The sequence below is a fragment of the Aulonocara stuartgranti genome (assembly GCF_965226115.1).
Source record: "Aulonocara stuartgranti genome assembly, chromosome: 19".
NCBI classification, from domain to species: Eukaryota; Metazoa; Chordata; class Actinopteri; order Cichliformes; family Cichlidae; genus Aulonocara; species Aulonocara stuartgranti.
In genome coordinates, this window is record NC_138955.1 from 19,116,716 (window position 1) to 19,130,114 (window position 13,399).

General features: G+C 42.9%; 1 protein-coding gene across 2 annotated transcripts in view; it reads right to left on the minus strand.

Annotated features, from left to right (window-relative positions):
* Positions 1-400: 400 nt before the first annotated feature.
* The window catches only part of ldlrap1b (low density lipoprotein receptor adaptor protein 1b), a 47,249-nt gene continuing 34,250 nt past the window's right edge, over positions 401-13,399 (minus strand). Inside the window, exons 6-9 of one of the 2 annotated variants that reach the window (XM_082517174.1) lie at positions 9,646-9,741; positions 5,678-5,772; positions 5,216-5,250; positions 401-1,529 (exon numbers count right to left, since the gene is read on the minus strand). In XM_082517174.1, the coding sequence (XP_082373300.1) occupies positions 1,385-1,529; positions 5,216-5,250; positions 5,678-5,772; positions 9,646-9,741 (371 nt within the window). In that variant the 3' untranslated portion in view covers positions 401-1,384. Of the gene's footprint in view, positions 1,530-5,215; positions 5,251-5,638; positions 5,773-9,645; positions 9,742-13,399 lie in introns of both variants that reach the window. The other variant, XM_082517173.1, reaches the window with a different exon arrangement.

Sequence of the window (13,399 nt, forward strand, 5' to 3'; positions counted from 1 at the left end):
CTCCTTCTTGGACGCTGACAGATGTCGTCTCAGGACTCCGACAAGCAACAGCATCAAACTCTCCTGAGCGGTCATGATCATAAACTTTATTTTTAGTCATTCAATTTTTTAATTAAAATTTTAGATTTGTGCAGATTTGCCTCACGCCACTGTGCGAACAAAGGTATTTCTATTACGATGTCTACAAACAATTTGTGATTATTTTATTATTTCTTTTATCTATAAATAAAAAAATATACATGCAAAAGCAAGCAGAGTTTTATGAGCTCTGAATTAGACAAATCAGTCCAAAAAAAAGAAAGAGAGAAAAGAAAACAGGCAGCAAATCCCCACAGTGGAGAAGACATGACATAAAAATAATATTCAACATTTAGATTTCAGAATAAAACGTGACACACACTGATAATTGGATTTTTATTGAAAACCAATGAATTAAATTAAATGAATATATTAACAAATGCTAAAATAACACTGGGATCCATCCCTGGGAAAAATATAGTAAACTGGTGGAGTGAACATAATTTAACATATGGTGATGGAGCGCCGCGTAACACCTGCATCCTCTCACACTGCTTGTTTTTTATAACTCTTTTCAGGTCATCTTCACCGATGGTGAAGTCTCACCGAGGGTCAAATATTTAAGGATGAGGAGGAAAGGCGAACAGAGGCACTGCATATAGTCCTAAATGATGAGGCTGACACGTGTGGACATTAAATTCCCTTACATGAAATGTGTGCTTTCGAACACGGATGAATGCAGAGTGCAAAAATAGATTTTGCAATACAAAAAAAAAAAAAAGATTGTCACTTTGTTCTTATTACACAAACACTCTCTGACCAACACATACACACTGTTTTTTTAAAGCTTTTGGTGCCCAACAAAAGGCCGAAGCACACAGGTAGTAACCTCACCAGTGAGTTTCCCTCAAATCCAGTTACAGTGCTCCATGTTCAGGTATATAAAACACTCACCAGCACCCTCTGTGACCTCACTATGACACAAACAGCACTCGGCTCACTTTGCACACATATACACTGCACATTCACACAAACACGTGGTGTACACAAGCACAAACACAACAGTAAACAGACACAGGAGTGACACACAGACTGCAACGCACATTAACTGACTGCATGTTTTTCTTTTTAAAAAAAGGAATAAATGGTTTGTATTGCTTTGGCCTGTTCTGTGAGCAGCCTGCTCGTGTCGCCTTCCTCCTCCGGTCACGCAACTACGCATGCATCAGAGAGAAGACGACAGCAGGGAGGCGGTGGGGAACATGGCGGATGTCACAGTGTCCGTTTCGTCACTGCAGTGTTCGGACACGTTTACCACCGGGATCCTCGTTTTCCTGGTTTTCCCTTCTTGGCCCGAGGCTTCACGTTAGAACCCCCACGTGTCTTTTTGTGCCGTGAAGTCCGACTCCTCTTGGTCCCATTTGCCGGGGGACAGGCACTCTTCAGTGCTGAAGTCCTGAGGGTTCACCCCAATGTCCAGGACCTGGGGGTTAGTGCGAGACTCAGCGAGTCTGTAGCGACAAAGGGGAAGAAAAAAGAAAAGAAAAGACATTTTATTAGCGGCTTTGGTAAAACTATAGACTGTACATAAAAGATGGACATGGCTTCCATCTGAAGCTCTAAAGATGACTGGGGTGCAGGGCAGAATCGCTGAGATGGAGTCGGCAACGTCTGGAGGAAGCTCAACGGAGAGATGTTTCTCCTCTGTGCTGATAGGACCCAGTTGAGCTTGCTCGGGGTCTAATTAGGCTTCCTGGACTATTTTTGAGGTTCCACACAACTGGGAGGAGTTCCCCGCAGAGATCACATCCGGTTTGGGAATGTCTAAGGAAGCAGTGCTTTCAAGTTCCCAGAAGGAACTTGAAAGCACTGCTGAAGAAAAGGACATCTGGAACACTTCAAAGGATAATGTCCATCTTTTGTATACAGTCTATAAAATCTGATTTTCTGTTTGCAATGTTTACAGATCTTTGATAATGGTCACACAAAAAACAGGAACATAAAAATGGACATCACATTTTTAATGAAAATGATTAGAAAATAATAACAATGTGGCCAGATGTGGAAATGAAACAAATCCCCTATTTAAACAACCATAACAATCTAACACGAGCTCCTCTGATCATAAACAGAAGGGCTTTTTTTTTTACTTCGTATGAACGTGCCACTCTCCGTCTCTGTGTTAAAGCTGACGGATGTGAGGCAAACACTCAAACATCTGTGATGACGGCGTGGACAAAGTAGAGGAAACATCAGGATCTGTGGCAGAAACGTCCCTCATACTTTTTTTAAACAGTGAAATGGTAAAAGAGTGAAGGCTTCCTCCTCACTGTACTCTAAAGTTAGTCGACTGGCTACCGTTCTGTGCTATGTTAATGGTTCCTGTCATGAAACATGATGCGGAGACACGTGGGGTGGTTGATCACGGCTACCCGCACAGATGAGCAGGCTTAAACAGTGAGGTTGACGACAGGACGATGAGGTCACAACATCCAGTGACATGATATTATTACCTGAGTAGGATTCAAAGCTATCCAGACTGCGGCTGAGGGTGCAAAGAAAACATCACAAGTCAGGCAACAAACTCTCCTGAAAGGCCTAATTATAAAGCAACTGGACTGATCCAGCCAGCAGAGGGCAGTGCAGAATCTCAAATCCCAACAACAGTCAGCTGACAACAGAGACAGTGGACAGGCTGGTGACAAATTAAAGGAAAGCTCTGAAAGCTTGTTGTGGCTCTGTTACTCTGTGTGAGGGCATCTTGGCAGCTTTGTTTAGAACCACCGAGCTCACCTTCAGCCTAGCAGGAAACACTGCTGTGCTGATGGGAGGCTGACAACACAGCGACATGAAATGCAAGTGAAAGCCACATGACGGCCTCGATCGGTTCAACAGATTTTGGAACGACACGTCCATCACTGCCCTCGAGCACCGACGAGGGGTGCTGCATCCCTTCAGTAGAACTCTGAGACTCTTTCAGACGCGCTTTTAAAAACCATCACTGTGGGAAATGTTACCGAGTCTGAATGCATGCTCTCACTTTAAGAGTGAGCGGGTTTCTGAGCTCAGTAAAAAGCACGATTATTTAGGAGCATGAGAAAAAAGAAATGAAACAAAAAGTTCAAGCATTGCTTGTTACTTTATGAACTGTGAAACATCCTGCAGTTTCACAACACTGTATACTTTGGCTCATTCTGGGGATCAAAATCGGGCCTTTAAGGGAACAATCCAGCAAACCATAGGGCATAAATTTAGCACTTATAGCAGTACTTCTGTCAGCTTTACACCCTTCTTACTGACATCACCTATGGCCATCTAAAAGATAAACTATTAAATAACAGGAAGGTTCCAAAAGAGTCATACGGATGCGTTTCTTTTATTTAAGACAGCAAAATGTCTTTAAAATGCAGAAAACCTTGACTTATCCTCTGAGATGAACCTCACTGACAGTGAAGATAGGGGAACAACTCAAAGGTGCTTTTTTTTTTTTTTAAATTAAAAATGTTTACCAGAAAATACTTTGACTAATTGACATCAGGGAGACTAATATTTTTAACTACTGTCTAACAAAGTTTATTGATAACACTTTCCTGAAACAGTTCAAATGTCCTGGATCACAAACAACAAGTTTATTTAACGCATTAAGAAACTCTTAATTTGTGCCTGTGTGCAAAGCAGCTACATATGGTGCGTGTGCTGCTCGCCCCTAATAATGAGTTACAGACCCTCTGACCACTAATCTCTGCTGCTGCTGTTTCTTTAATCTGAAATAATACCGAGCTGTTTCTTAATCAGACAGAACAGTGATTAAAAAGTCACATTTACTGTGCTGTAAACAATCCATTAATCTGGAGCTTATTTCACTCCTCGTGCTAAACTGTAAACTGTAAATAACGTCATTACTCAGTGACATCCTCATTCACAGACTCATAAATTGCCTCTAATTTTTTCACTCTCTCGCTCTGACCCCTCATCAACCAGCACAATCAGCTCCTCCTGACAGACAAAGAAGTCGACCTTTCCCTCGGGGAATCCGAACTTCCAGTTAGCGGATGCATCTCTGCTGATGCTGGGAGCATCCTCGTTAATCACAGAGAGGGCAGCTAATGGTGCTAGGGTGTAATTACAGTGTGTGCAGACAAATAATCATCTGATAACGGGGCTAAAATGGCCTCTTAGTGCTTGATTACAGAGACTGAGCCGCCCATTCGCCCGCCACTAAATGAAAAGTGAGAGGATGTGAGGCCCACTGCAGAATTAAGAGGGAATGAAAAGCGGAGCCAAAGGAAATAAACGCAGTCGTAAAAAGCTGAACGAGTCTTTATGGCAGTAAAATGAAAAGCTGTAAACATTTGCAGAGTGCAAACTTGACAGCAGACCACCGCCGCTTATCAGAGAGGCCTGCCGATGGAGCCCAAATTGAAGCATCGGTCACAGCGGCCTCCAGCTCCACTCTGACCAGTTTGTTGATGGTACAGACAGAAGTTAAGCAGAGACAACCGACTTCCCAGTCAACCTTGAACCTGAAGACCTCGTGTTTCCTGTGCTTCATATTCAAGTTCCTAGTTTGATGTACAGTCATGAAAACATTCAGTTTCAACAAACAGCCTTAAACTAAACAAACTTTCTCCACATTTGTGTTTCGAGGCAGTTTTCCAAGTACAAATTATCCTTTCATTTTCATTCCTTCCAAAGAGCTTTTGTTTTTTATAGCAGTTAACTATTTTTGTCCTGCATCCACTCTTTTAAATTTCGTTTTTGGTTTATTTGAACTATAAAAGCCTCGCTCGGTATGCACTCAGACGTCTGCTCTGTTGAAAGTGTCATGTGTAAATGTTCCTGTGGTCCAACCTAGTAAGATATCAGAGTTAGATTATCAGCTGTGAGGGCAAAAAGACTTTCCTATACTGCAAATAACAACATCTTCATTGAGCTTGGGATATAAATACCAAGCAATCAGTCTTCTTTTCCCCCCTCGTAGGAAATCAGTGTGTGGCAATCAAAGCCTAGAAAGGCAGCATGACTCAGGGAGGGTGTCAGCTGAGTCAGGGCCTGTAAACTGAGCCGGGGTGAGTCAAGCGGAGGGAGAGGCAGTGTTTACTACAAGTGCAGCCCAAACTACAGACTCCTGATCCCAAAACAGCAGCTCATTAGAGCCTGAGCTTCAGGGAAAACCCAAATTAACTCATCTCCTCACCTTGAGAAAGCCTCGTCCAGACCGTCCTCCAACTCCTGCCACACAGAAAAAACACACACACACACACACACACACACACACACACACACACACACCGGTTAAATTCAGAGTTCTTGTCTTATGAGGTGATAACAGTCCTTACTTATTATACATGAACATGCACAAAGTCTCCTCTATGCTCTCAGGAGGTTGAGTTATGCTGTTTGCAGCCCCACACCCTCGCCAGTTATGTGATAAGGCCCGTTCTGTTCAATAGGCTATTGTGTGCTTCATCACGGCAGCGGCTCGGCTGTAGAATACACTCCTTTGAATACAACAGGTACAGTACATCACTCGGACGCTTAATCACCATTTCCAGCACGGCAGTCTTCTTATCAAGCTGAAACAGCTGAAACGTACTGACCAGCCCTTCTCTCGTCTTACCCATACAGTATTGTTGTTCTCTGTTGCGTGATTATGCACCGTAAAGGGATCCGACTGGGTCTGCTTTGTTCCTGAGTGGGTCAGCGTCGCGTTCGCTCCCTCAGCCAAATCCAAAAGTTTCCCCGTGGCGACCTCTGAAAATCAAAACAAAGTTCGTAACATTAATTTACTCCTAAAAACCACACGGGCACCTGTGATGGTCAACAAACACGAAGAAGCAGGAAGTCAAGTGGCTTAAGTGGGCACATGAGATTTTCCTCATGTTCGAGGCCGAGGGCTGGATTGATCTCTGTAAAAGTTTGTGCTGAAGGTCGACAATGGGCAGCGACGAACACAATCATATCCAAATAAACTAAAAAGCACAGAAGCAAATTAAAAGACGAGACTCTCGTCCAACACAGGAGGCGGTTGGAACTCAAACACAGCTGATGCTGAACAGATTACATGCGGTCAAAGTTTCAAATCAACGTGCTCAGCCTTAAAAATAGTTTGTTATGATGTCATAGAGCGTTCCATCTGTCCATCTCCCACTTATCCGAAGATGTTACAAAGATCTCAGGATCATTGAACTCTCTCCCTGCTAATCCAGAGTGAGAATTGCACCTTTTTCGTACAGAACCATGACAACCTGACGAATCGCCACCTTATCATAGCGGCGGTGTTTGTGCATTCCTGGTTCCTGGTGTGATCCTGGCAGCAAGAGCTCCTGTTAGGGTCTCCCATGCCAAACTGGTCCCAGGCGACACAAAGGGACCCTCAGTAGCTTCTTGGGCCATAGAGACATGGTCATCTCAGTCTCTGTGAGCACAGAAGCCCCACCCCTTTCTGTTTCTGAGGGGCAACCAATCAGAAGACAGTTGATTTAAAGTAAAGGCCATAACAGCTTGTTTGTCGGGGGCCTGTGTAGCAGCTCAGTATGAAATAAAAGCTGGTTTAAAATGTGAATCATGCAAAGAATGAAAATATGGAGCTGGGAACAGGCAGAACAGCCCCACACTTCTCTTTATCAAGCTTCTAATGCATCTCATCAATTCAGCCATATGTGGCACGTCACTTAGTGATAAGTGAGCACGCAGTAACCCCACGCCTGACTACGGCGGCACTGCTGAACTGTAATGGGATTGGCTCGTAATGGCCCTGCCTGATGATTAATGCGTGTCAATAATGTGTGTCAACACTAATTTCAGTCGAGTCTTTAGGCTAATGTCACCCTCTGAGAACAGTAAAACCACAGTAACTCTTCTAATGGTGGGATATAAATACTCTTCAGTCCTTAGCTGACCTTTTTACTAGATTTTATGCTCCTTAAGGGAAAATGGTCCCGTATAACTGAGTCAGCATGCAATAAGATTTTCATGCAGTCTGTCCTGTGTGTCAACAGAAGGCATTCAGACCTTCTGCTGTTATGAAAAAGGCAATACTGTGAGACAGACCTTCACGGGGAGGGGAAGGACTCATCTGATGATTAATGCTGCTCACTTAAAAGCTTATTTATTACTATAGTGAAAGACAGGGTCTGTGAACAAACAAGGTAGAACTAATTCATCAATCAATTACCTGAAAGGTGATTAACAAGCAAACTTTTTTTAAAGTGGATAAATATTTAAGATGATACCAAAAGTTTTTTGTTTCTTTTGATTTTAAACTGACAGTCGTCTTTTTGACGTCTAAGGTTTTATAGATCAGGATACAACAACAAAAAAATCATCTATTCTTCGATGAACAACAGCGTTGCAGTCAGGCTGAGGTCTGGATTTCGTCTGGGCCACTGCAGCACCTCCATTCTTTTCTTTTTCAGCTAATCTGCAGATTTGCTGCTGTGTTTGGGATCACTGTCCTGTTGCATGACACAATTTGGATCAAGCACATCTAACTCTGGAATACTTTAAAGTTCACGAGAGAGAAGAAGCTTTCTCCCAGTAATCCTTCCAAACAAGCTATACTTTGTAACTGTGCTGTCATGAACTTTAAACCTTAAGCGCTAACTGAGGCCTGCAGAGTCTAAGATGGAGTGATCTGGGGGTTTTGTTGGCTCTTAGTCTTTTTGCATTGTTTGACCTTGGGGTGACTTTGCTGTGGTATCCACTCCTGGGAAGATTGGCAGCTTCCTGAATGTTCGCCGCTTGTGAATAATCGTTGTCACTGCAGAATGATGGACTTGAAATTGTTTGAAAGTGTAACACTTCGCAGCAAAACCTGCTTATTTAAGACCACTGTTGATGTTTTTCCTCCTTTTCCTCCTTGGCATTACGTTCCCACACCTGAAAGCTTCCAATCAGCCTTTTATAGATGTGCTCACACTTGCTGATGATCAATTAATCGAGTACATTTGACAAGCAGCACCTGGCTGCTGCTTACCCTCTTAATTCCTACAGAAGCAGTGAGAGTTGACTTTTTCCACACTGCTTCTTGCATTTTAACTTAGTTTGATTAAAATACATGTTTTATTGTTCAGTTCCATACTTTTAGGACCAGATTAATTTGTATTACACCTTGATACGTCAAGCCCTGGAATAAGCATGTACTGACTGCACATGCTTGTTTAATGCTGCCTATCTCTTAATCACAGCTGTTTTACTTCCTGTTGAAATAAAGACTAAAGTTTTTAATTTGCTGCTTCATATCGTGTCACAGAACTATGCATAAACACTTGAGTGCTGAAACTTTTAACCAAGAAAATGATCATCATCTCCTCCATCAGATTAAATTATAAGGAAACTAAGCTCTACTTTTAACCTTGTGAAGAGGAAGAGACTGAGAGGCTGATTCATCTCCTGCAGGCAAAATCCCCCAACAATCAGGTTATGGCAGGACGTGGCATTTACAGGCCTGGCGCTGGGAGAAAGTCGAGGGTATCGTGTGTCACGAATAAAGCTGACTCACCTCCGACAACGCCACTGATCCCGAGAGTCTCTGACACGCTGCTAGTGCATCAGCCACACAGTGAAGAGCAGATAAATGTAAGAGCTCTGCTGTCCCTGATCACTGCTTCAGGGCTGGCAGCGAAAACTCCAGAGCACCGAGCTTTACTCTGCTGTGAAATTATGCTAATTTGCCTCACAGAAACGCAGTCCACTGGCAGCTAAATGACCCACCAGGGGGTCAGTAGGATAATGTTAGTCCAAAAAAAAGCCTCTCTGCTTGCAAAATCTCTGCTTTGTTGAGTCTTCTCACAGAGGATCATCTTTAAAGCCCGTGTTGACCATGAAGCGCTGCACGTGCAGCACTGCAGAGCCAAATAAAGCATCAGAACACATTTAGGGAGCTGCGCTTCTCTGACGGGAGGCCTGCTGGCTGAGCAGAGGAGCACAAAGCTGATGTTTTTAAGACTTTCCTGTAAAAAAAATGGCCACTCCAAACAAATATCGAAAGGATCGGGTCGGGACAGGGAAAGGCATGCGCAAACACAACATGCACAAAAATAAAGCATCGTATAACAACATGATGCTTTTCGTGTAATTTATTCTCTGGATGCGGACATGTATGGGATTAATAATGCCTTCAGGTCGTCTGGCTCAGCGGATGTTTAGGGTCTGATTGAACAATGGGGGCAACAGAAATGTGAAATTCTTTCATGCTTTCTAAACAAACAGGGCTGTAATTGTGCTTCCAGAGTCAGGCGGAATAACTGCATGATAGCAGTCCTTTGTTTTCATAAAAATGTCAGGGGAATCGCTGAACCAAGATTCAGTTTAATGCATCCACAATGACTGCAGTGTGGCTTTTATGTGTTCAAATTAACCAGATCATCAGCAGCACCATTATCACCGCATGTAACTGCCTTAAACAGTCACCTACTGTTAACTTTTGTGATGTTAGTGAGAAATGGTAACCAATGAAAAGCAGACTGTCATCAGCTGACCTGCAGCCTCCATGTAGGCCAACCTTTGACAAGTGGCTGAACACTCTTCCGTCCCTTGAGGCTACGATCGCTGCGACACGGAGAGAGAGAGACAGAGAGAAAGAGGAAGAGAGAAAAAGATGTGATGATGGGCGACGTGACTCACCTCCTCCCTTCAGGCTGCCCTGGCTGGCCGAGCTGTCCGACTGAGAGCTGCTGGCTCCTTCCCCATCTGAGCTCGACTTTACTCGTTTCTCTTTCTCTGAACAGAAACACAGAGCAGGACAACAAAAAGGAAAAGAAAGAAAATGAAAACAGTGCAGTCAGTGAGGACAATCTGTGATTCAGGAAGTTCTAACCACAGGGCCAGAGTGGTTGTGCTGCAAAGAACAGTTTGCCTTCATGCAGCTCAGATGTGGTTAAAAGTTTCACTCAACAAGCATACATTCAGTGTTAAATGTTCACAAATTCTATATTCATTATGTGCAAAGTGAAATATCCCAGGGCGTCTTTTGCTTCAATTTTGATGATTATCGACATGCTCCATGAGGACAGTAAGACACAGAAGGTCACTGCTGAAGAGCCTGAAAGCTGTATTGAAGAATATTAAGCAGCAAGCGCAACAGGAAAAGGTGCAAAAACAACAGAGACGACCGCAGACTTTAAATGGTTGTAAAGAACAGTTGAAGAAATTTTGAGAGCATCACACAAGCAGACTCAGGCTGGCGTCACAGCATCAAGAGCAACAACGCACAGTTGTTTTCAGGAAGCTACAACCACATCATTCCCAACATCACCAATCCTAAACCAGACATTACATCAGAAGTGTTTGGTTTAAAAAAAATAAACATGATGGTTTCTCTGTGGCTCTAAATCCTCTTTTCAGATAAAAGATGCAATTTGGAAACTGAGGTCCTGCAGTCTGGAGGATGAGGCTCAGAAGCCAAAGTCAACACAGCGTGACCCGGGAGGTTTTAGAAAGCGTCACGCTTCCGTCTGCAGACAAGCTCTCTGGAGATGCAGATTTCTTTTCCCATCAGTAGAGGAAATTTGCAGTAGTACCAAATGTGTCCGGCCTACCAACTTGTCTGACCTGAGCCCCACAGAGAATCTATGAGAAACCTCGAGGAGCAACAACTTTCAACAGAGCGTATAATTGAGCATATTTTTCAGACATTTGATATTTCAGTGTTGAAAATCATGTTTGGTTGATCTTCTCAGAATCAGAGACACTAGATTTGTGATTTTCATTGGCTATAAGCAATGATCAGCAAAAAAAAGCTTGAAAGATTTCATTCAAAGCTTAATTAATGAATCTTTTCAAAACTTCTGCTGCTGTACGTTATACAATCCCCCCCCAAAAAGGAGAGAAATCTTTGAACATGTTAAGACTATTACTGAAATCATCTGCCAGCTACAGCAGGGTGTGTAACCGTAGCCTTTAAACAGGGAGCGCCTGGGTCTGTGTTTGGCCCGGGCGTTCCGCTGAAAAGTTTCTCCATGCAGAGCAACAGCTCCCTGCGACTTCCTGCACAACATTTCTGTTAATCTCAGTCCAGCAGAGCAGTTTCAGGCCCTGTATTATTCACACATGTCAGAGCCACAACTTCAAACTACATGCAGAGTTAACTGAGGACAGAAAACACTTCCTTTAGGCAAACCCTGGGTGCACTGGGTGCATGTCTGTGACGCCATGTCTCAGACACATCTTTGTCCCACTCTTTGCACGGCTTTAAGTCACACCAGAAGCATTTTAGCAGTACAGGATCTTTTAGTGTTTCATTTCCTGCCCTCCTCAAGTGCTCTGTACAGCTCGAAGCAGAAAACCTCTGTGGGGCTTTTAATGTGGACCCGAGTAGATCTGATCGGCTCCAGGATAGCTCCTGAATAGAATCAAGGACTTTCAAGTAATTTATTAGGCTTACAGAGCTGTACTGGACACAGAGTTTGACCTGAAACAAAAGGAACAGAGACGCGACTAAATAAATCCTGGTCGATGATCTATGCGGGGGGACTGGAGATGATGGTTGTCCTGCAGCCCCAGAAGAGCCAATCAACGGTCAAAGCAGGAAACATGTTAGTAGCTGTTTGACTGGCACGTTTCTGCATTTGCAAACGGAAACATGGCTGCAGAGTGGCAAAGCTCGCTTCTAGAGGGACTCTGAAGGTACTGCTGTGCAACAGTAGTGGTACAGATATCACACTTTGTGGCAAACTGTGGTTTTACACATAACAACAACAAAAGCCATATAAATATTTACAGACATCAGACGGTAATTAGTCAGTAATCTGCCTGAGCTGTGTCACATACGACCACATATTTCACCAGTTCTTTGAGGGCGCTGCTGCAGCTTGCACAAGCGCATGTTGCAACTCCTCTCTGGCATGCCATTTAATGAGCAACATGAAATCTCTCGCTTCCACTGATACGCCTTTGAGCTGCATCCTTTGTTCACTCCTATGGCCTATATGTGGAGGAACAAGAGAGGATCCACCAACCCGAGCAAAGCACAGCGGCTCACAGAAATCTCTTTCCCACAACATCACATTCCAGAACCGTACACGCAGCTACAAGCTCAAACTGATCTCACACGCTTTGAGTTTCACAAGTGTTTTTGAATTGTGTTAAAATATTTTAAAACTTGCTGTTTAAGCATGAATCATCAGAATTACACAACTACATGTGAAATCCGTCTGTGCAGAGACGGAAAGTACTCGTGTGCAGTTTGAGAAATCTTTCAATGAGCCCAGTGTCGTCACACGAGCGCTAGCATCACTCCCTGATTTTCACACCTCCGTTTATTTGGGGCCAATCACAGCGATTGATTAAGTTAAGAAAGCCAAAATATTTTTTTTGCCACTTGTTAAGCAATTCTGTCCAAAGTTTCAGTTCACAGTCTCTCCTGCTCTTTTACCTTACATGTGTATTCATGTCATACATGAGGAAAGGTGTGCATTTTCTATTCACAGATTCGTGATTGACCGCGCAGCCCATGACCACTTCTCTTCAGCCCACTGTAATCTGGTTTTCTTCCATTTAAGTGTCCGTCCTGGTTTTTGTTTGGAGTTTCTCTGCCAAAAACACTGATGCCCGCTTTCATTTATTTCGTGGCTTTTCTGTTTTCGGGGCAGACTGCGTTGAGTTTTCAGTCTTGCAGCTTTGATGTGTTTCATAAAAACAGCCGTTTGTTAAGAAATATTTGTGAGTCATATCTGTGATTTGTGCATTTTCTACAGTTTCCCAAAAAAAAGAAAAGAAAAAAAGGAAGCTGAAGGAGAATCCTCGAGGTTTATCGATTCCACCGTTTTTGTGGGTCGGCAAAACATCCATAAGGCTCGATAAAATTTTTAGTTCAGTCCAATTTGATTAAATTGGTCAGAAAAAAACTAATAAAATTATCACGTTGTGAAATTTACCAAAAACAACTGCAGCTTTGAAGTTTTAAAAATGCAAAAAAAGAGAATAAAGTTCATTAATAAGAGGATTTACTTGGTCTTTTTCATGTTGTTATACAGCATTTTTACATTTCTATATACAAGCTTGTTTATTTTTTAATAATTTTTCTGCCCTTTTAAACTTATTGAGCCATTTTATATCTGTATGTTTTATTTTATTGAGTTATTCCACTTTGTTTATAGGCTGTGTTTAATGTTTTGGTTGTTATAAATCAAACTTTCAGCATGAATAAAGTTCTACAGCTCGTCTTAAAAATAGATTATAGAGCTTTATTCCCGCCTCACTGCTTGAGATGAAATGTCGCTTTCTGCTTTTCTAACCACAACTTTCTTATACGCACCGTCATTCTTGGTGCAGTGAAAATAACATTTCCCATGAGCCCGGGTCGCTTGGTAATGGCAGCCTTAGAAAAATTTCCCAGGGCACCCGTTTTTTTCTCTCCTGCAGATCCTCACGTGTGCAC